This window comes from Gallus gallus, chromosome 6 (genome assembly GCF_016699485.2).
Source record: "Gallus gallus isolate bGalGal1 chromosome 6, bGalGal1.mat.broiler.GRCg7b, whole genome shotgun sequence".
NCBI classification, from domain to species: Eukaryota; Metazoa; Chordata; class Aves; order Galliformes; family Phasianidae; genus Gallus; species Gallus gallus.
In genome coordinates, this window is record NC_052537.1 from 31156515 (window position 1) to 31174173 (window position 17659).

A 17659-nucleotide genomic window follows, 5' to 3' on the forward strand; every position below is an offset into this window, starting at 1 on the left:
TAGTCATGGCAAATGCTGCTTTCCAGTTAATTCATTAGAGCAGCATACTCTATGATACTCTCATCCTGTGATGTTGGATGTGGATAAAGATGCAAAGATGTTTGTTATCGGCCGCTTGGAGCTGCAGGGGTGTTCAGTCTCTCTTGTCCTGGGGACTGAGGAGCAGAGAAGCAGTAATGGTGGATTCATCCCCACTGTCTGGGGATTATTTGACTACCAGAGCAGACAACAATGCTCTTATGACTTTCAGGAAATTGCTTTGGGTACTTGCAAGGTGCTGTTCCCTCAACAGGCAGGCAGTGATGCTCAGACAACTCAACATTCAGCTGAATTTATTGCTGGGCTCAGGTCAAACTGCTTGGTTTTCCAATTGCTACTGGATCAGTGCAAAGCAGAAAGCTGCAACTGACCAGGATCTGGTTTGTGTTCTTTCTCATGATGCAAAAAGACAGACATGACAGGATTTTAAGCCCTCTACTGCAATTACACAGGATGGAGACTTAATTTTCTGTACCAGAGATCCACCTCTTGCACAAATCTAGAGTAAGGTTATTGGACAGAACCAGACTAACTCTTGCTTGTGATGAATCTTGATAACCTGGAGTGGTGAGTGTTGGCCACCTTGCAAGTAAAGTGGGAATCTGAGAGAGGGCATTGCTGATGGGTCAGGTGAGGATGGCCCTAAGCCACTAATGGCCATCACCAGTAGGCACGGTCTGTTTGGGAACGTCCTTAATTCCTACTTTTAAGTGAGATCTTGGAAGCAGAGAGTAGAGAGTAAGGTTCTATTCTTAGTGACTGTTTTTGTAGCGAGAGGGAATGAAGCAAAGCCACTCTTGTATTTGGTAGGCGTAAGAGAGATTGAAGGGGATTTTAGTGCCGTGGAAGTATGTTTCTTTGACAAGCTGGCTTGAAAAGTTCCTAATTTAAGTCATACTTTGGCCTTTTATTTAAACTTTTATTTTTTGTTGCTTTATCTATGTACGCTGAATGAGTTTTGTGGCTTGTTTTAGATGTTCTTGAAGACTTGTGTCCTTTGTTTAACTTTATGGCATGTTTAATCTTCAAGGATACGTAAGATTTATAATGCTTTTGGTTTCATAGAGCCCAATAGAGTTTTGGAAATAGCTCATAGCATTACAGAACGTTCTGTCTACATATGCTGATTTGTTTGAACCTCTCAGGACATCTTTTTGTTTTGTTTATCTTTGCAGATGATTCTGCAGATGTTGGCGAAGAGGACAGCTTCTTGGGTCAGACTTCTGCCAGCCCTAATCCTCCACAGACTTTCAACTATTTCTCCCAAGTGCCCAGTAGCAGCGATCCATTTGGAAGCATTGGGCAGCCGCCCTTAACATCTTCTGCCCCACCTGTTGGAGCAGCAGCCTTCTCCAGGCCTCCAACTTCACTTCCACTTGTGACTGGGTCACAGGATGGGCAAAATGCCTTTTCTCCACAGCTTCCCAAGTCACAGTCCTCTTCTGGCCCTCCACCTACTTCACAGGTGGGAATCACAGGTTATCAGACTCCTCAGCAGAGCTGTCCTCCACCTGCAAATGCTTCTGCTCTTCCATCTCAGCAGGGGTATAACCCTTATCGCCACACCACCCTGAGCAGCAGAGCCAACCCATACCTTACTCCACCACAACTGCAGCAGGGTCATGCGCCAACCCCACCGGTTCACCCACCATCTTCTGTCCCACCTGTCCAGATGTATCAGACACCTCCAGGGCCACTGACACAGGTAAGTAAATTGTTCCTGACATGGCGCTACCAGAATTTAACAGTTTAAGACTCTATTCCATTCTGAATTGTGTATTTTACCTTAAAGATCTATTCCGTAACTGGAAACATGCAAGTTTTCAAAAACATAAGCAGTGGGCAACTTGCCTGTACTATTTTCTGATTGAAAGAGAATGTTCTTGGAAAACAGAAATAAAAGCTCAGAGCACTCTTTATTGCAAAGGACGAATTAGTTCTATAAAGAAAACCTGTAAAATTGAGAGAGATGTATTTTTAGTTTCCCCAGTCTCAGTCACAGCTCCGAGCTCCCAGGCCTGCAGGTCCACTGGTCCAAGCACCTCCTGTTCTGCCACAGAACCAATATGAGCCGGTTCAACCACACTGGTTCTACTGTAAGGAAGTGGAGGACAAGCAAATATGGATGCCATTCAGCATTCTGGATTCTGCAAAACTAGAGGAAGTCTATAATTCTGGTAAGTAATAAAGATTTTAATCATATCTTCTTCAGAGGTGAGCAGAAGGAACTTGACAGAAGATATTAAACTTCTCTTCCATGATATAAATATGTCTTAGTGGCTTAGTATCAGTTACAGTAGTGACTGGGGCCTTGGAATGAGAGAGGAAAAAAGAATGCATGTGTTCGTATTGTAACCGAGGGTAACTTTTGTGTTACAGTCCAGCCTGATCCTGAGAGTGTGGTTCTGAGCACTGATGGCGGACGCTATGATGTGTACCTGTATGACAGAATGAGGAAGGCTGTTTACTGGGAAGAGGAGCCTTCAGAAGTGAGACGATGTATGTGGTTCTATAAGGGAGAGAAGGATAGCCGCTTTATTCCCTACACTGAGGATTTTAGTGATAAGCTAGAGGTAGGTATTACTCTTTACATAACTTTCACAAAGAACTTGGAAGTACTTTTTATTTATGATTGTAGAATTACTTCCTTTTGTTTCATTAAAATGATTCCTGAAGCGTAATTTCTGGAACGAAAGTAAGCAAATTCTGGAAAGTGGAATGGTTAGAATAGTTAATTGCTCATGCAATGGTCCTGTGCTGCTGTGGCCTTAAGTCAGCTTATGTAGTGCTTCATCTCTGATGCTTTCAGAACCATAGAATCACTGAGGTTGGAAGAGACCACTAACATAATCTAGTCCAACCCTCAAACCATTCCCACCACGTGTACTGAGCCATGTCTCTCATAGTATAGATAAAACTATGTAACTTGTAACATTAACATTACAGATAATGTGCATGGCCAAAAAAGACATGAAATGAGAATGCCTTCTCAATTTAACTTGTTTACTGTTTCAGGCAGAATATAAAAGGGCCGTAACTACAAATCAATGGCATCGTCGGCTTGAATTCCCAAATGGGGAGACAATTGTTATGCATAATCCCAAGGTAATAGATTCTGGCAACTGGTTCTTAGAGAAATCATTGGGGTGAATGAGTATAAAAATAATGCAGTGTTAGTTTTGCTTGAAATTGACTTGTTAATTGTTTTGGGTATGTGTGCATTTAAGATAATGCTTATAGAAACTGAACTCTTCTTGTTTCAATGTGCTGTCACCTGACTGAAGTACAGTGCATCCTGGTACTTAGAAAGAGTAAGGGTTTAGATGACTGAAATACTTGCTATGTGTAACTGGCAGCAAACAGAAGGCAATTTTAATTAATCTCAGACAGTCTCTACCAGCTGGAAGGTAATTTAAACTAAGGTTTCATGTGAAGAAGAGCATTAATCAAACTGTAAGAAAATTAGCTTGAATATTTAAGCCACAAGAAGTCTTCCACTGCAACTATTTCTAGGCCATGAGGAAGTAGAATAACTAAATCTTTTTTGTACTGTAAATGCTCTGCTAGCAGTGTCTTGTGATTTAACTATGGACTTCAGACTTATTGATCAGTGTTACTGCATCTGTGATAAGAGAACAGTTAATACATAAAATTAAAATATATATATGTCAGAATCACAGCTACTCCTACATTAACCACATGCTAGTGTAGGTTAAGAAGTTTCATCCAGGAAAAACCCTAGAGAAGAGGTACTTAAAACTGTTAGTATCATAAATATGACATGACACTATAGTGCTAGTAGCTATGAACAGCCATGCTAGTGAATTAATCATTTTCTAAGGTTTTTATGCTCTTTCAAATGTTTTCCTTCTCTGATGAATGCTGATCAATTTTTTTGCCTTAAATTAGAATAATTGTAAATGGGTGAAACAGTCAGTTTCTTCACAAAAAATAGCCAGCTGATAAGGAAGAGTGGGCACTGGGGTCCAGGAAGGAGGTGCTTGAAATGCTTGTCTGAGGAATTAAAATTGTTAAGAATTGCAGAGCAACCCAGCATCTTCAACTAGTGGTTAGTTTAAGTCATCTGGTTGCTTCTCAAGCTAATGAGAATTATCTGTGTTACTTCAGGGTCTAGAGTCTCATTTAAGGAAAACTGTGGAGAAGCTCATAGGATTTTGAAAGGTTGTGTTTTTTGTTGATTTTGTTTGTTTTTGTATTTATAATTGGAAGAAGTATTCTTTTTCAGGTTATAGTTCAGTTCCAACCTTCTGCCACATCAGATGAGTGGGGGACCTCTCAAGATGGTCAGGCAAGACCAAGGGTAGTAAAACGTGGAATTGATGATGACCATGATGAAATACCTGATGGTATGTGATCAGTGTACGTGAGACTGCATCTTGAGCAGTAGGTTTGGTTCAGTGCAATAGTTGGATGATAGTGAGTGGAGCAGCAAAACACTGTTCATGTTTAGAGTCTAAAGATTAAAGTTGCTCCGTAATCTAAGCTGCAATTCTTTGGTGTTATTTTCTAATCAAAGCAATCTTTTGGACTGTGTGATATCTTGAACCATGGTATGTAGTAGGCTATATGAAGCAGGTAAGATTGCTTGACTCTGTATGTTTCATTTCCTTTTTCTACAGGAGAAATGTCCCAGGTTGACCATTTGGTGTTTATGGTTCATGGCATCGGTCCTGTATGTGACTTGAGATTTAGAAGCATTGTTGAATGTGGTAAGTTTTTCCTTGTTTAATTGCAGTTTTATTCTTAACTATGAAGTGTAGATAGCTTATCTTTCAAGTAAGTATGTCTTAAAAAAAAAAAAAAATTGAAAAGGTTTTTAGTGGGTTTTGGGGTGTGTGTGGTTGTGTGTGGTTTTCTTTGGGTTTATTTGTTTATTTAAGGCAGTTGAGTGAGTTAAGAAGGCTGTGTGTGGTCTGATCTTAGAGTAAAAATGCATTGTTGTGAGGTAAAGAGAAGTGTACAAAAAGGCACTTAAAAAAAAAAAAACAACCAACCAAAAACCAATTGAGTAATTCTTGAAAAGGTTTTTCCCTTTGCCATTTCCTTAATTTGTATTTTGACTGTCTGTTGCAATTGAGGGGAAAAAAAGAATATTTGTAGTTGTGTGCTATTTGAATACCTTTACTATCGGATTTTCATTACTCTGCTTCTCTACAGTTGATGATTTTAGAACTGTTTCTCTGAAGTTGCTGCAGACTCACTTTAGGAAATCTTTGGAGGAAGGTAAAGTGAGCAGGGTGGAGTTCCTTCCAGTTCACTGGCATAGCTCTCTGCATGGAGATGCAGCAGGTGTAGACAGGTGAGTATCCTGGTCATCTTTTTGTAGAAACAACTAGAGAAATTAATGTGCTTGTTAGGCTGGGTGAACTAATGTATGAGTGTATTATAAAAAATACTACTTTTTTTTTTTGTAATTGCCACTTTGTTGTACAGTGTAGCGAAAGTTAGAAAGATGTGGAATGTTTTCTATTATTTTTCATGACTCTGAGTAACAGGATATGTATTGTACATTTGGTACAGCATTTTTATGGAAGTGACTAATGCAATCGATACATGAAACACTTAAGAAAGTGAGTGTGTAGTACAGAAACAGATGTGTTCTATTCAGAGTGGATAGTTATCTCTGTGCCTCTCTCTCCTCTCCTCTCTCCTGTGCCTTCCTGCAGTCTCGACTCTGACTCCAGGAGATATTAGGGTCCTCTTTCTGAGAAAGGCATTAAGCCCTTTGTCCATTCCTTGACCACTAATTGTATGAATATGCAACGAGGCCAGAAAACTGCTTTTGAAAATCTCTGTAAAGAACCTATCTGTAGTATTTAGATTGCAGTTCTGCCACCTGTTGTTTCGGAAGTTAACAAACTACTTATCTACTACTACTAATGACCCTCTGTTCTGATTAGGAACATCAAAAAAATCACTTTGCCATCGATTGGACGCTTGCGCCACTTCACCAACGAAACCCTCCTTGACATCCTGTTTTACAACAGCCCCACCTACTGTCAGACGATTGTGGATAAAGTAGGGATGGAGATGAACCGTTTGTATGCACTTTTCATGAGTCGCAATCCAGACTTCAAAGGAGGAGTCTCTGTGGCTGGGCACAGTTTAGGTGATTATTTAGGGCACTGATTTAAAATAAAGCCAGCATTCCTACGTGAAGGAAAGCGGAACCTTTGTGAAGCAGAAGGCTGAACTGAGCTGATAGCCATGCTTGTCTTTCAGACTAAAAATAAAGCCCTTCTCAATAACTGCAACCATAAAGCTTCCTAAGAAAGTTTGTAACTCCTGGATACAGGAATGTTTGACCTGTCTTAATTTTCTTCGTGAAGACTTAACATCTAAATTGAGTTTAAAAGTTAATTGGTTATGCAGTGTCATCTTAGGCAGGTAATCCACTTAGTAACACTAAGGTCATTTTTTGGAACACAACGTACAACTTTATAAAACTTATATTGGTTTGGGCTGGGATTTTTCCTACAGTTTGGTAAGCAGTCTAAGATGGTTAAAATGTGTTTTAATGTTGGCAACTGCATTCCACTTGAACAGAAAAAGACAAAAAAGACATTGTTTGCTTTTTACTGAGATTGAATATGTTAATGCATGTATTTAAGTTCAGTGATTTTGTTTGTTTTGATCAATTTATATGTTGCTATAACTGCTGTTTCTCGTTCTTGCTTATTATTTTGACACAGGAATATCTAAAACTTTTCTTAAAGCAACTTAAATTTCTGTTTCCAGGTTCCTTAATTCTGTTTGACATATTATCTAACCAGAAAGATTTGGCTTCATCAGTAAATACTGAACCTTTCTCTGGTGTTAATGGGACTGAGAAGGATATGTCTGCTCAAGATAAACAGGTAACTTGCATACTAATTTTCCCAGGCGAGTGGATCTGATAATTTCAGCAACTTTTTCTCCAGTGGTCAGAGTTTACTAACTGAAACAGTGTTGCAGGTTCTCATGTTATGTTTTGATATGTTAATGGTAATGTGCCATTTTGTAAACATTGTCACATCTCAGTACAAACTGTATGCCTTTCCCTGAAGTTTCAAGTAGAGCAGTCCTGGTATTTGATCATGAACATTATCTTTAAACTTGTGGACACATAACTTGTCTTTGCAGAATCTGAGTGGTAGAGAGATTTCTAAGAGGGAAAGAATGAATCTATCTGCTGTCAAGCTTGATGCAGTGTCCAGCTGTTTGATCATTAATGGAAATACATTTTTAAGTGTTCAAAAGCTCAAGAAGCCTTTCTCTTGTTTCAGTAATTTTTAAATGTGTAATTTCTTAGTCTGTTAACAGAAAATCTGTGCTGTATTTTACTAAAAATGAGCTTAGATTAACAAAGCTTATGTAAATATGAGTGCTTCTAAGAGCAAGTAACAGAATTTGTGTTTATTTGCTATGTATTGACTTTTTACTGTATGATGTGACTCTTTCTGTGCTGTCCTTTTAAGATGACTGAAGATACCAGTTCCTTGGGCTCCTCAATTACTACTTCTGGTGATGACCTTTGTGAGCCTGAAGTAGATGATGACGTTCCTACTTTGCAGAAGACTCTGGAGATGCTGAGTTTATCAGAGTATGCAAACACGTTTGAAAAGGAGAGAATTGACATGGAATCTCTGGTACAGTAATGTTCACTTGGCTCATGGGGGTTATTACCAGGGTGTACATGTAGGATTGTTGTTGTTTGTTTGATATTTTCTTCTTTTGCCTCAGTATACTGTCAGGCATGAAAGTAGTCACAAAAGTAACATAATTAATGCTTGACATGAAGACTAAATGTTATGTGACTTGGGTTGTTTTTTTTAATTATATTATGTCACTATGTGTTATGTATTCTTATTTTTTTTGTAGTTTCTGTAGCTTTGTAAAATGTTTTTTAACGATTTCATTTGGCAAAAAAAACTATATATGTTACTTGGAAAGTTATTAAGTGTACTTTGTGTATATTTGTGGTTTTGTTTTGAAGCTGATGTGTACAATTGATGACTTGAAGGAAATGGGGATACCTCTTGGACCAAGGAAGAAAATAGCCAATTTTGTAAAAGACAGAGCAGCCAAGCAGGTAAATACACTTTCTCAGGAGTGAGATAAGGAGTTGTTAAACAAAAGTGTAACTGACTTTCTTGCTATTGAGTAACTTCTGTTCTTTAACACACTTGTTAACAACATGGATATATTAGAAGAATTTTGATAAATGTGGAAAAAATATTTATTTCTTTTCTGGTCTTGAAACCTGTCTCAAAAGGAACAAAAGAAAGCAGCAGCAGAGAAGAAAGCAGCATTGGCTGCCATGCTTCAAACGCAAGAAGTATCCCAGAAAGCAAAAGAAACAGTTACTTCTGTCTCACCTTCAGAGTCTGGTCAGCAGCACTCAAAGAGGAAGCTTCCAGTTGGTGCATCTGTTTCTTCTGTGAATGTTGACTATGAGTATTTTGAAGTTGGAACTGGTCAGGTGAGACTACGTAAATTTAAACAAACTGTCTGGAACAACACTATCCTTTTGCTTGTTTTTATGTGTTTTTTCATTCATTCAGTGCTGATGACTTTGGGCTATGTCCCTTGATTGTTGTGCACATGTTATGTTTACGAAAAGCTTTACCTTTTGGTGAGAGTGAGTGCTGGGAGAGTGCATCAGATTACTGAAAAACACTATTAAACGAGGATATGAATACAATTAACCTTTTTGCTTTCACCAATGAGTGGGTTATAAGAAGTGTTCTGTTCCACAATCAGAATGGTGAGAATGCTGTGGTACTGAATGGCCTAAATTAGTCCGTATGTGCTGTTATATTTAAACTGGACCTCAACCTTAACTCAAGAAACAAGCCTTCAGTGCTTCCTGTTCAAATAAATATCAATTTTTAATTTTTCTGTATCTACCTATAGCATGAAGTTTAAAAAAAAAATACGTGTGTGTGTGTATATATATATATGTACTAGATTATAGTAGTATACATATACAGTACTATAGTATTAGTATGGAATGGAACAGTGCACCTGAAACGTCTTGTAGGTACTCAAATCAAACACATACTGACGTGTCTTGTTTTTCCTTCCTAGTTAAGCATTATATTAATTAGCTGGCAGTGCTGAGAGATTATTTTTGTGACTTTTGTCTGGTAGGTTTCAGTAGTTTACAGTGCTCTGGACTTTGAACCAGATACATTCTTTGCTCTTGGTTCTCCTATTGGTGTGCTCCTAACTGTACGAGGACTGGAAAAGATTGATGAGAACTACAGACTTCCTACTTGCAAGGGTTTCTTCAATATCTATCATCCAGTGAGTAAGCAGTACTTCTGGGTTTTGATTTTTAGCTGATGCAAACCACAATACAGAATACTAAGTTTTAACCTCAGAGCATTACATGTCCTTTCCCCCTAAGTACACTTCTAAAAAAACAAATAAAACATATACATGTATATGTTTTATATATATATATATAAGATGTTTTATTTATATATGTATATATACCAAAGTTCTTAGTTTTTTTCTTCATTAATTTCAAACCTTTCAGGATGATTTTGTAAAATGTCTAATTTAAGCTATTTACAAGGCTTTTTTCCAGACAGACTCTGGGAAACTTAAAAATTCTAAGAGGTGTTGTAAATGCAATATGTTTGTCTTTTTCTGTCCTGTCTTGATTAGCAATTAAACAGTGACAGGTTGGTAGATAACTGACGTCAGTTTGTTATTTCTTAACAGCTTGATCCAGTAGCTTACAGGATAGAACCAATGATCATTGAAGACTTGAGTTTAAAACCAGTTCTTATTCCACACCACAAAGGCAGAAAAAGACTTCATCTAGGTAAAAAGAAAACTTATGTAAATTATGGATCTAACTCCTAACTTACTTGTTTGAAGCAATAGAATATCATAAAGTTTCTGGAGACTGTGTCTCCAGATACCTGTCTTTGTATTGTTAGATAGTTTTTATTGTATTTTTTACCTTGTCCCAGATGACCTCCATTAGATGTTTAACCAGGCTTTTCAGTATTGGAGGTGTTCGGGGGGAGAATGCAGGTTTTTCCCCAGTGCAAGACTTGGATTTTTATTGCTCAGGAGTACAAATTGGACTAAGGGGACTTAAATTTTTCATACTTAAATAAAGAATGTCAGTTTCACTGTTTAGTTGTCAGTGCAACAGTTCAGGGCCCTTTTGAAAGTCCATCTTCATTTGGGGTCTTGGATAAGGAAATTCAGTAGCATCTGTGCTTTTGAATGGTATGTTAGAATCAGTCTGTTTTCCTAGGCTAGATGAGGTACTTGCTTAAGACTGTTTTAATTTCCAGTTCTTAAAGTGTATGTAATAAAGGAAAAAAAAACTATGGTCTGTATCTCTTTACAAGAAAGACTGATTTTTCTTAGATCTGGGTGAGCGTTCTGTGGAAAACTCTCATTCCTGATGTAACAGTAATGTGAATCTAACCATTAAGCCATCAACCAATTGAGCATTAGAGGAGACTTTGGGGAGAGCTCTCTTCTGTTCAGTGTTTACCACCAGTACTGAATAGCAACTTAATTGCTGTTAACACATGTACTGTGTTAACTCATTAACCCAAGCAGTAAGAAATATTGTTCATTAATTAATTTCATTTCATCTTTTTTAAATAGAGATGCAAGAAATGCATGTTTATGACATTACAGGCCTGTTCCTTCTAACAGTTGGGATGTTTGTGGAATAGGGCTTAATTCAGGTTTTAGTTACATTTTAACTATGTTTGCTATCCTGTTCTTTCTAGAATTGAAAGACTCTCTGTCTCGAATGGGATCTGATCTGAAACAGGGTTTTATCAGCTCTTTGAAGAGCGCATGGCAGACCCTTAATGAATTTGCACGTGCTCATACATCTTCAACTCAGCTACAAGCAGAACTGGAGAAAGTTGCTAACCAAATTAAAGAGGAAGAAGAAAAGCAAGTGGTAGAAGGTATGTGGACACATTTTCTGGTTTTATTATTGATCTCAAGTTCAAAGAAACTTGAATATGTTAGCACTTGCTATTGATTTTCTGGTTTATGCAATGCCATCTTAGTCAGTTGAGACTGCTATAATTGTCTAATTGCAAGTGCTTGGAAATTGTAGCAGGGAAAATGAGTGATAATCCTTAATTATAGTCAAGCAGACTGTGCTTCAAAATAGTTAAAATCTTAATTTTTAATTGTAGCTGAAAAGATCACTGAAAGTCCAGACCTTCCAAAAGATGAGGATTTTACGGTGAAGGTTGGAATGCTGAATGGAGGACGACGCATTGATTATGTTCTACAAGAAAAACCAATAGAAAGCTTCAATGAATACCTTTTTGCTTTACAGAGTCATTTGTGCTATTGGTAAGAGGTCTTCATCACTTAACTCTGAAATGGTCTCCCGTTTGGAAAAATGTTTTCTTCCCACTCAGGCTATACTGTGAAGTTGAATCTGTTATTCTGGATGGTCAAGTAATTGAGACAAGTCAAATGTGAAGGCAGACAGTATATGTGATTACTCAGAAATGTCATTCTCAAGATGTCCTACCTAGATTTCCCTGTTAGCTAGTTTCATTTCAAAGTAGTGTGCATTTGCACAAAGTAAACAAATCTATAGTCCTGTTTGCCATCAGGATGTTGCATATTTGTCTATTGAACTTTGAAAGTCAAAGCACATACCTTTAGTACAGTCTTTTTTAAAGGGAGAGCTTAATGAGCATTTTGCCATCTGTAGCATCCTTCACATAAAACTATTTGTGAAGGAACTGTATTAGACTTCAATGTATAGTAAAACTTAATTACCTCTTTGTGTTGGAGTGAGAGTATCAGATATTGATGTTGTGCTGCTAAAGCTCAACAAGGCAAAGGAAGAAAAAGGCATGGCAGATTTTCCTGTACATTTGGATGACTTTGATATACCACATATGGACAGTGGTTGCTCATATACAGAGCAACTTGTAGAGAAGGTGCAGATTTTTGTTATTGTGTAGACCTTCAGTATGTTATTGCCATGTCTGCCTTTGAACTTGCTTCTTTTTAAGTGATTGTTTCAAAGGGAGGATGTTATAATTAAGCACATGTGAAAATTCACAGATTGTGGAATGGTAGAAGAGAGGGCATGTAAGCTGTATCTGGCAATGCTACAACAACTTCATAGGTAAAAAACAAGCTGGGATATCAGTTGCTGACTTATGCAAAATGCTATTGAGTAAAGGGATGTGATTTTTCTCCTGTCTCTGAGCAACCAAAATAGTTTATATATTTATAAAATACTTGTCTCTCTGAGTTTAGCAGGAATGGAGCAAGCAGTTCTGTGTTCTTGTGTTTTCTTCTTTAAAATTTTATTATTGATGGCTAATAAGTTTTATAGAAGTAGGCATTTTTTCAGAGGGTGAAGTACAGAATGTGAAAGCATTACTTGCAGGATCTTAGGAAAGCTCATGTCGCTCACATAGTGAGATCAGTAACTGCCTGCAGAAAGGTTTATCAAAGCTGCAGTGCAGCCATGCTCTGGTTTGCTCTGACAGAGCTCCCAAGCAGTCAGTGACCCAGCGGTGGCACTGCTGTTTTGCAGGTAGAGCTGAAGGAAAGGAGCTGTATTCCACCAGGTGGCAGCCAGTCATTGCTGAATTTTAAAAACATATCTACCCATGTCTGAGTTTTTTGGTCGTTTATGACCCAAATGTGTGAGGTTTTTTTGTTTGTTTCTCCCTCGGGAGGTAGTGAGGAAATGCCTTAAAAAACAGTCTATATGTTGCAGGGTGCAGAGCTTCCATGTTGATCCCTCTGCTTACTTGTTCAATAGCAGAGAACACTGAGAAATGTGGTTGCTATCTCCATACTAGACTGCTGAAAATGTCTGTAGATCCTTGGCTTGCATGTTTAGCACTGTACAGGTTTTCTGTAAAAGATGCTCTTCACATTTGGAGGGTCACAGTTCTGACAGTCTAAGTCGTCTTTGCTATCTCCATGTATAATTTCTTTTAAAGCATGAGGTGTTATCATAATCTAACTACTCCTGCAGCTTTAGAACTTTTTTTTACTGTGGTTGTTACTCTCTTACATTGGTATTGGTTTTTGTGCTTATATAACACTTTATAGAAGTAACATGGACACTTCTTTTTCCTGAATCTAAATTCAGATGGTCTGAAGCTTTGATTTTAAGAAGAGCTGGTAAAACAACTTTGAAACATGGCACTTGAATTATATTAGTCTTTAAATGATGTGAAAAATACTTTAATTTCTTTGGAAGTAAGGTGCAGAAGATGGCTATGGATGTTTGTTACAGCCTATCATCAAGAAAGCATGAACCAATTAGCAAAAAAAACCTAGCATATTGCTGATAGAATTGGGTAGGAGTAAGTGATAGGCTGTTTGAGGAGATTTAAGCCAGATGAATAACATGAAAGAAATGAATGGAGAAGGGGATTTCAACCTGCAGTGTAATAGAGTTAGGGGGAACGCAGAAGGGAAGATGCAGTAGTAAAAGGTAAGCACGTTGGCTAGGGCTTACTGCAGAGGAAATGTAAAACCGATGCAGAATTGTGACTCAAAAAGGAGGTTGATAGAAGAAAGGCCACATTCCCAAAAGACAGGGATTAGGGTGATAACTCTCTGAACAGTCTGCATGAACTGGGATGGGATGAAGTGTGCCATACATGGGTTAGAATGTGGTCCATGCCAAATTAACTTTTTTTTTTTGTAATACTTGATAGGGAATCTGAAGACACTGCCTTGCTGTTTCTCAAAGAAATATACAGGATGATGAATATCAATCCCGAGCAGCCACAACATTGATGCATAGGTACATGATTAGTAAGTTTATTCTAACATAACACATGTATTCATAACAAACTCAGCTGCAGTTTAGATCTCCTTACTCTTTTTCCTCTGAAGTGTAAATTATGAAGGAGGTAGCTCCAAAGTGTCATCTTGATCTGAAAAAAATCATTTCTAGATGTTTAAGTGCAGAGGAAATCTTTAAGTGCTTTCTCTTTCCTCCTGAAAAGATACTTTATGTCAGAGTTCTTGATATGAGGTGATAATTGCCAGCACAACTCTGAAATGTGGTCTCTATTGTGTTATTTCTTTATAGTCTAGCTGTTCAGTGAATGTTTAGTGAAGTATAGGAAAACTTGGTGATATTGGATGTTATGACATTTCATTTACGGTGAAGTGCTATACAGTATGTTTGTGTAGTGTTCTGTCTTGGTAACTTTCTATTTACTGAGTCAGTAGAGTTAACTCTCTGAGCTAATATCACATACAAGAACAATGAATTGCACTAGCAATTAGTGAGTAGCTACTAGGATTTGTTTGCTTCTACTCACTGATGAAATAATACTAATGGTATTAAAAAAACATCTTTTGTATGAGTGACTTGATTTACTTCTAGGTCATCTTCAAGCTATTTTTCATGTAACAGTAATAAAAGGCTCTGTATAAGAATTATAAAGAAATGCTTGATGTAACTCTAATATGTGAACCAAAGACATTTTTTGTGGAAGTGTTTTCATTTCCTGTATCTATTTTGATTACTTGATTGAAAATGCTGAGATGCTTTTAAAGTTCTTTTGCAAATGAGAATGTTGTTCTTCTTTATTAAAGTGTAGATACCACTAGAAATTTATTCTTTTGTTCAGAGGAGTATCTTTCACTGTGTAATTTGGAAGATTTAAGTCACTATGCCCTTTTCCTTTTTAGTAAGTAATAACTCCTTTAGGACATCCCACTTTTGGGGGAATGCATCAACATATTAAAAGCTCAGATACAAACTAAGCATCTTTACTAGTATCTCTGAGTACAGCAGGATAACTTAAAAACAGAAGGATCTAGTAGCTAATTAAAATGTATGGCGTATGGCATGCTATCAGCAGTTGTAAGCTTTTCCTCTGTATAATTGCCTGTTTGTGTCCAAGACAAGTACATTTCATGAGGTTTTTGTGTTTTGAAACTGATCAGAAAGGGGATGGATTTTTATAAATCTTTTTGAGTCCTCTTGGGATTGAATGTTGGCATATCTCGTTTTCTTGGTACTGCTATAGGAATATAAAACTCGATATATTTCACATTTCCCTTATATACATGTTCTGCTTTCTCTGCACAGCCATACCTGTTGTTCTGACAGACCTGGTGGAAGCTGCTTCAAAGAACACCTGCTATTTGCATAGTTAGAGCTGACAGGATAAGTATCAGACTTTTCCTGCAGTCCAGAGCTCTCTCGGATTCTGCCTTCCTGTGTCGCTTCAAGCAAACTTAGTTCTGAAAAGATCAGCCCCGTCATTCAAGAGATGAATGGAATGACATAATTTTGGTCTTACAAATCAGTTAAATTGTACAGTTGCCAAATATAAAGTGATCACTGAGGAGTTCTCTGGCATGCAAGTCATTACTTCTCTCCCTCCTAACTAAGCTGACTGTCAAACATGCTTTGTCTACTAAGGCAGCACGTCCTTGTTAAAAAGGGCTTGTTGAGAAACAGCAATAATCTGCTTTTCTTGACGTGTTTATTGGTCCATCTTTTAGTAATAAAATGTGAACTGTAGTTATAACCACCTTTAATATAGATTACACAAAGCTGTTCCTATTTACGAAAAACTAGCAACAAGAATAATTTTCCTTACTATTGTAAGTGTTATGGAGATTTTATAAAGACTTTTTAAGTTTCTGCTATGAGTTTGAGTTTTTGTTTTTCAGATAGAAATGAACCTTTGATTTCAAAAAAGTTAGAAGTTTGTTACAGGTAGTTCAGTGTTCACACCCCTTGAAAAGAGCAGTTTAAAACTACGTTTTGGTCAAAAGGTTGATACAGTTTAGTGAAACTAGGCTGCACGTGTGAGAACTGAAATACTTACCTTGACACTGCAATTTAATCTCTCAAAATACTAAATGGAAGTACAGGAATCTGAAGCATATGGGCATTAAATAATAATCTAGATCCAGATCAGCAGCCCAGTCTATTTATCTCTTAATGAAGGTGAGATGAGTAGGGTTGCATGAAATCATGAATTTGTATCTCTGAATACTGAGCTTCTGTAGCTTTCTTCTAGCTTCATCTCACATGCAAATTGTGGCTTTTCTCAATAACTTGACTTTACTACTGACTGCTTGCTTCTGCTATTACAGTAAATGCATTTTGAAATGCAATATTTTTTTCTAAGTATATGTAAAATACACATTCTTGTGTACATACTTTAGTTATTATAAATACTTCCCATGGGTCTTTACAGCAAAAATCTCTATTTCATCACAGAGTAGGTTGTAAGGGGGGCCTTTGGAAAGGTTTAGTCCAACTCCCCTGCTCAAAGCAGGGTCAGCTTAAATTATGTGGCTTAGGGTCTTATTCAAGGATGATGATCCATCACCTGTCTGGGCTCTATTCTAATGTTTGACTACTATTACTAAGATTTTTTTTTTCTAATATATTATTGTCATTTCCCAGGCAGAGCTTGTTTGTTGCCTTTTGTCCTCTCTGTGCATCTCCAAGGACAGTCTGTCTCTGTCCTCTCTGCACCCTTTCATGAGACAGTTGAGGGCAACAGTGGGATTTTCCTGTTGCCTTCTCAAGGCTGAACACTTTCTTCTAGACATCTCCTTTCATGCAGTGTGCTGTAAATCCAAATATATTAAAAAATATATATTTTAAAAGCACAAAACTAAAACAAGCCAACAAATGAAAAACCAAAAGAAAGTACATAGCATGAAGAATAAGTTGAGGAAAAATAAGCAGAAAATTGGAAATAAAAATAAAAATAAAAATTACTGTCCCTTGAAGGGTCACAACTTGGTAGATTTTTCAGGTGCAGATGTTTATAAATGAAGCCTAAGGGGGGAAAAAAAACGTAATCAGAGCCTCTCTAAGAAATCCACTGCTTTTCTAACAGATTCCCATCTGAAGGAAATTGAATCTCTCACTGAAAACAGAATTATTTTGAAAATACTTCTGCCTAACTGAAGCAAAGGGGGCTGACTTCTGCCCCTCTGCTTCAGGAGCTGTTGTCTGTGCTGGCAGCATTTCCTCCCTCTGGAAACCTCTCCTAGCACTTCTGTTTGTAAAAGCAGTGTAGTCAAATTGTGCTTGTGCCATGTGACACTTTGTATAGTATTGAAATTTTTCAGTAACTGCTTCAGGAGTTGTCCTGATCTTTTGTTTTTCCCAGTGAATGTTAAATTAATATTTATAACTTTGTGTCTGCAGTATGACAAATGTGCTACAAGTTCTGTCTACAATGATACTTTCGTAACAATGTTTTCCCCAGTTCCTCTCTGTATGTCATCTTGTTTCTTGTTATGAATAATAAAATCTTGCATTTCATTTTTCCTTAATAACTCTCAGCAGTTGATGCCAGTGATGCAGTGTTAGTCTGTGGAGAGCTGGGGTTCAAACCTAACAGGAGTGAGCGCTCAGGAGCCACCCTTTGGAGTACTGCATTGCTCTGACCAAGCAAGTGTTCTTAGATTGCATTTATTTTTTTATCAGCACTTTGAATTAGGATATGTTCCCTAAATGTTAAATAAAAAGGGTAAGGGTATTCCATGAATTCTTGATGAATAATGAGAAATATTACTCTAAGTATGTGGTCTGATTTCAGTACTCAATACGTTCTTGGCATATCTGCTTTTAATTGAA

General features: G+C 37.3%; 1 protein-coding gene across 2 annotated transcripts in view; it reads left to right on the forward strand.

Moving 5' to 3' along the window:
* The window catches only part of SEC23IP (SEC23 interacting protein), a 19972-nt gene extending 2617 nt beyond the window's left edge, over positions 1-17355 (forward strand). Inside the window, exons 2-19 of one of the 2 annotated variants that reach the window (XM_421794.8) lie at positions 1215-1744; positions 2021-2216; positions 2419-2612; positions 3055-3144; positions 4286-4406; positions 4680-4769; positions 5218-5359; positions 5961-6169; positions 6799-6917; positions 7518-7688; positions 8036-8131; positions 8315-8521; positions 9193-9348; positions 9772-9874; positions 10809-10994; positions 11232-11394; positions 13746-13845; positions 15137-17355. In XM_421794.8, coding sequence (XP_421794.5) covers positions 1215-1744; positions 2021-2216; positions 2419-2612; positions 3055-3144; positions 4286-4406; positions 4680-4769; positions 5218-5359; positions 5961-6169; positions 6799-6917; positions 7518-7688; positions 8036-8131; positions 8315-8521; positions 9193-9348; positions 9772-9874; positions 10809-10994; positions 11232-11394; positions 13746-13827 — 2855 coding nt within the window. In that variant the 3' untranslated portion in view covers positions 13828-13845; positions 15137-17355. The remainder of the gene's footprint in view (positions 1-1214; positions 1745-2020; positions 2217-2418; positions 2613-3054; positions 3145-4285; positions 4407-4679; positions 4770-5217; positions 5360-5960; positions 6170-6798; positions 6918-7517; positions 7689-8035; positions 8132-8314; positions 8522-9192; positions 9349-9771; positions 9875-10808; positions 10995-11231; positions 11395-13745; positions 13846-15136) is intronic. The other variant, XM_004942325.5, reaches the window with a different exon arrangement.
* Positions 17356-17659: the final 304 nt, after the last annotated feature.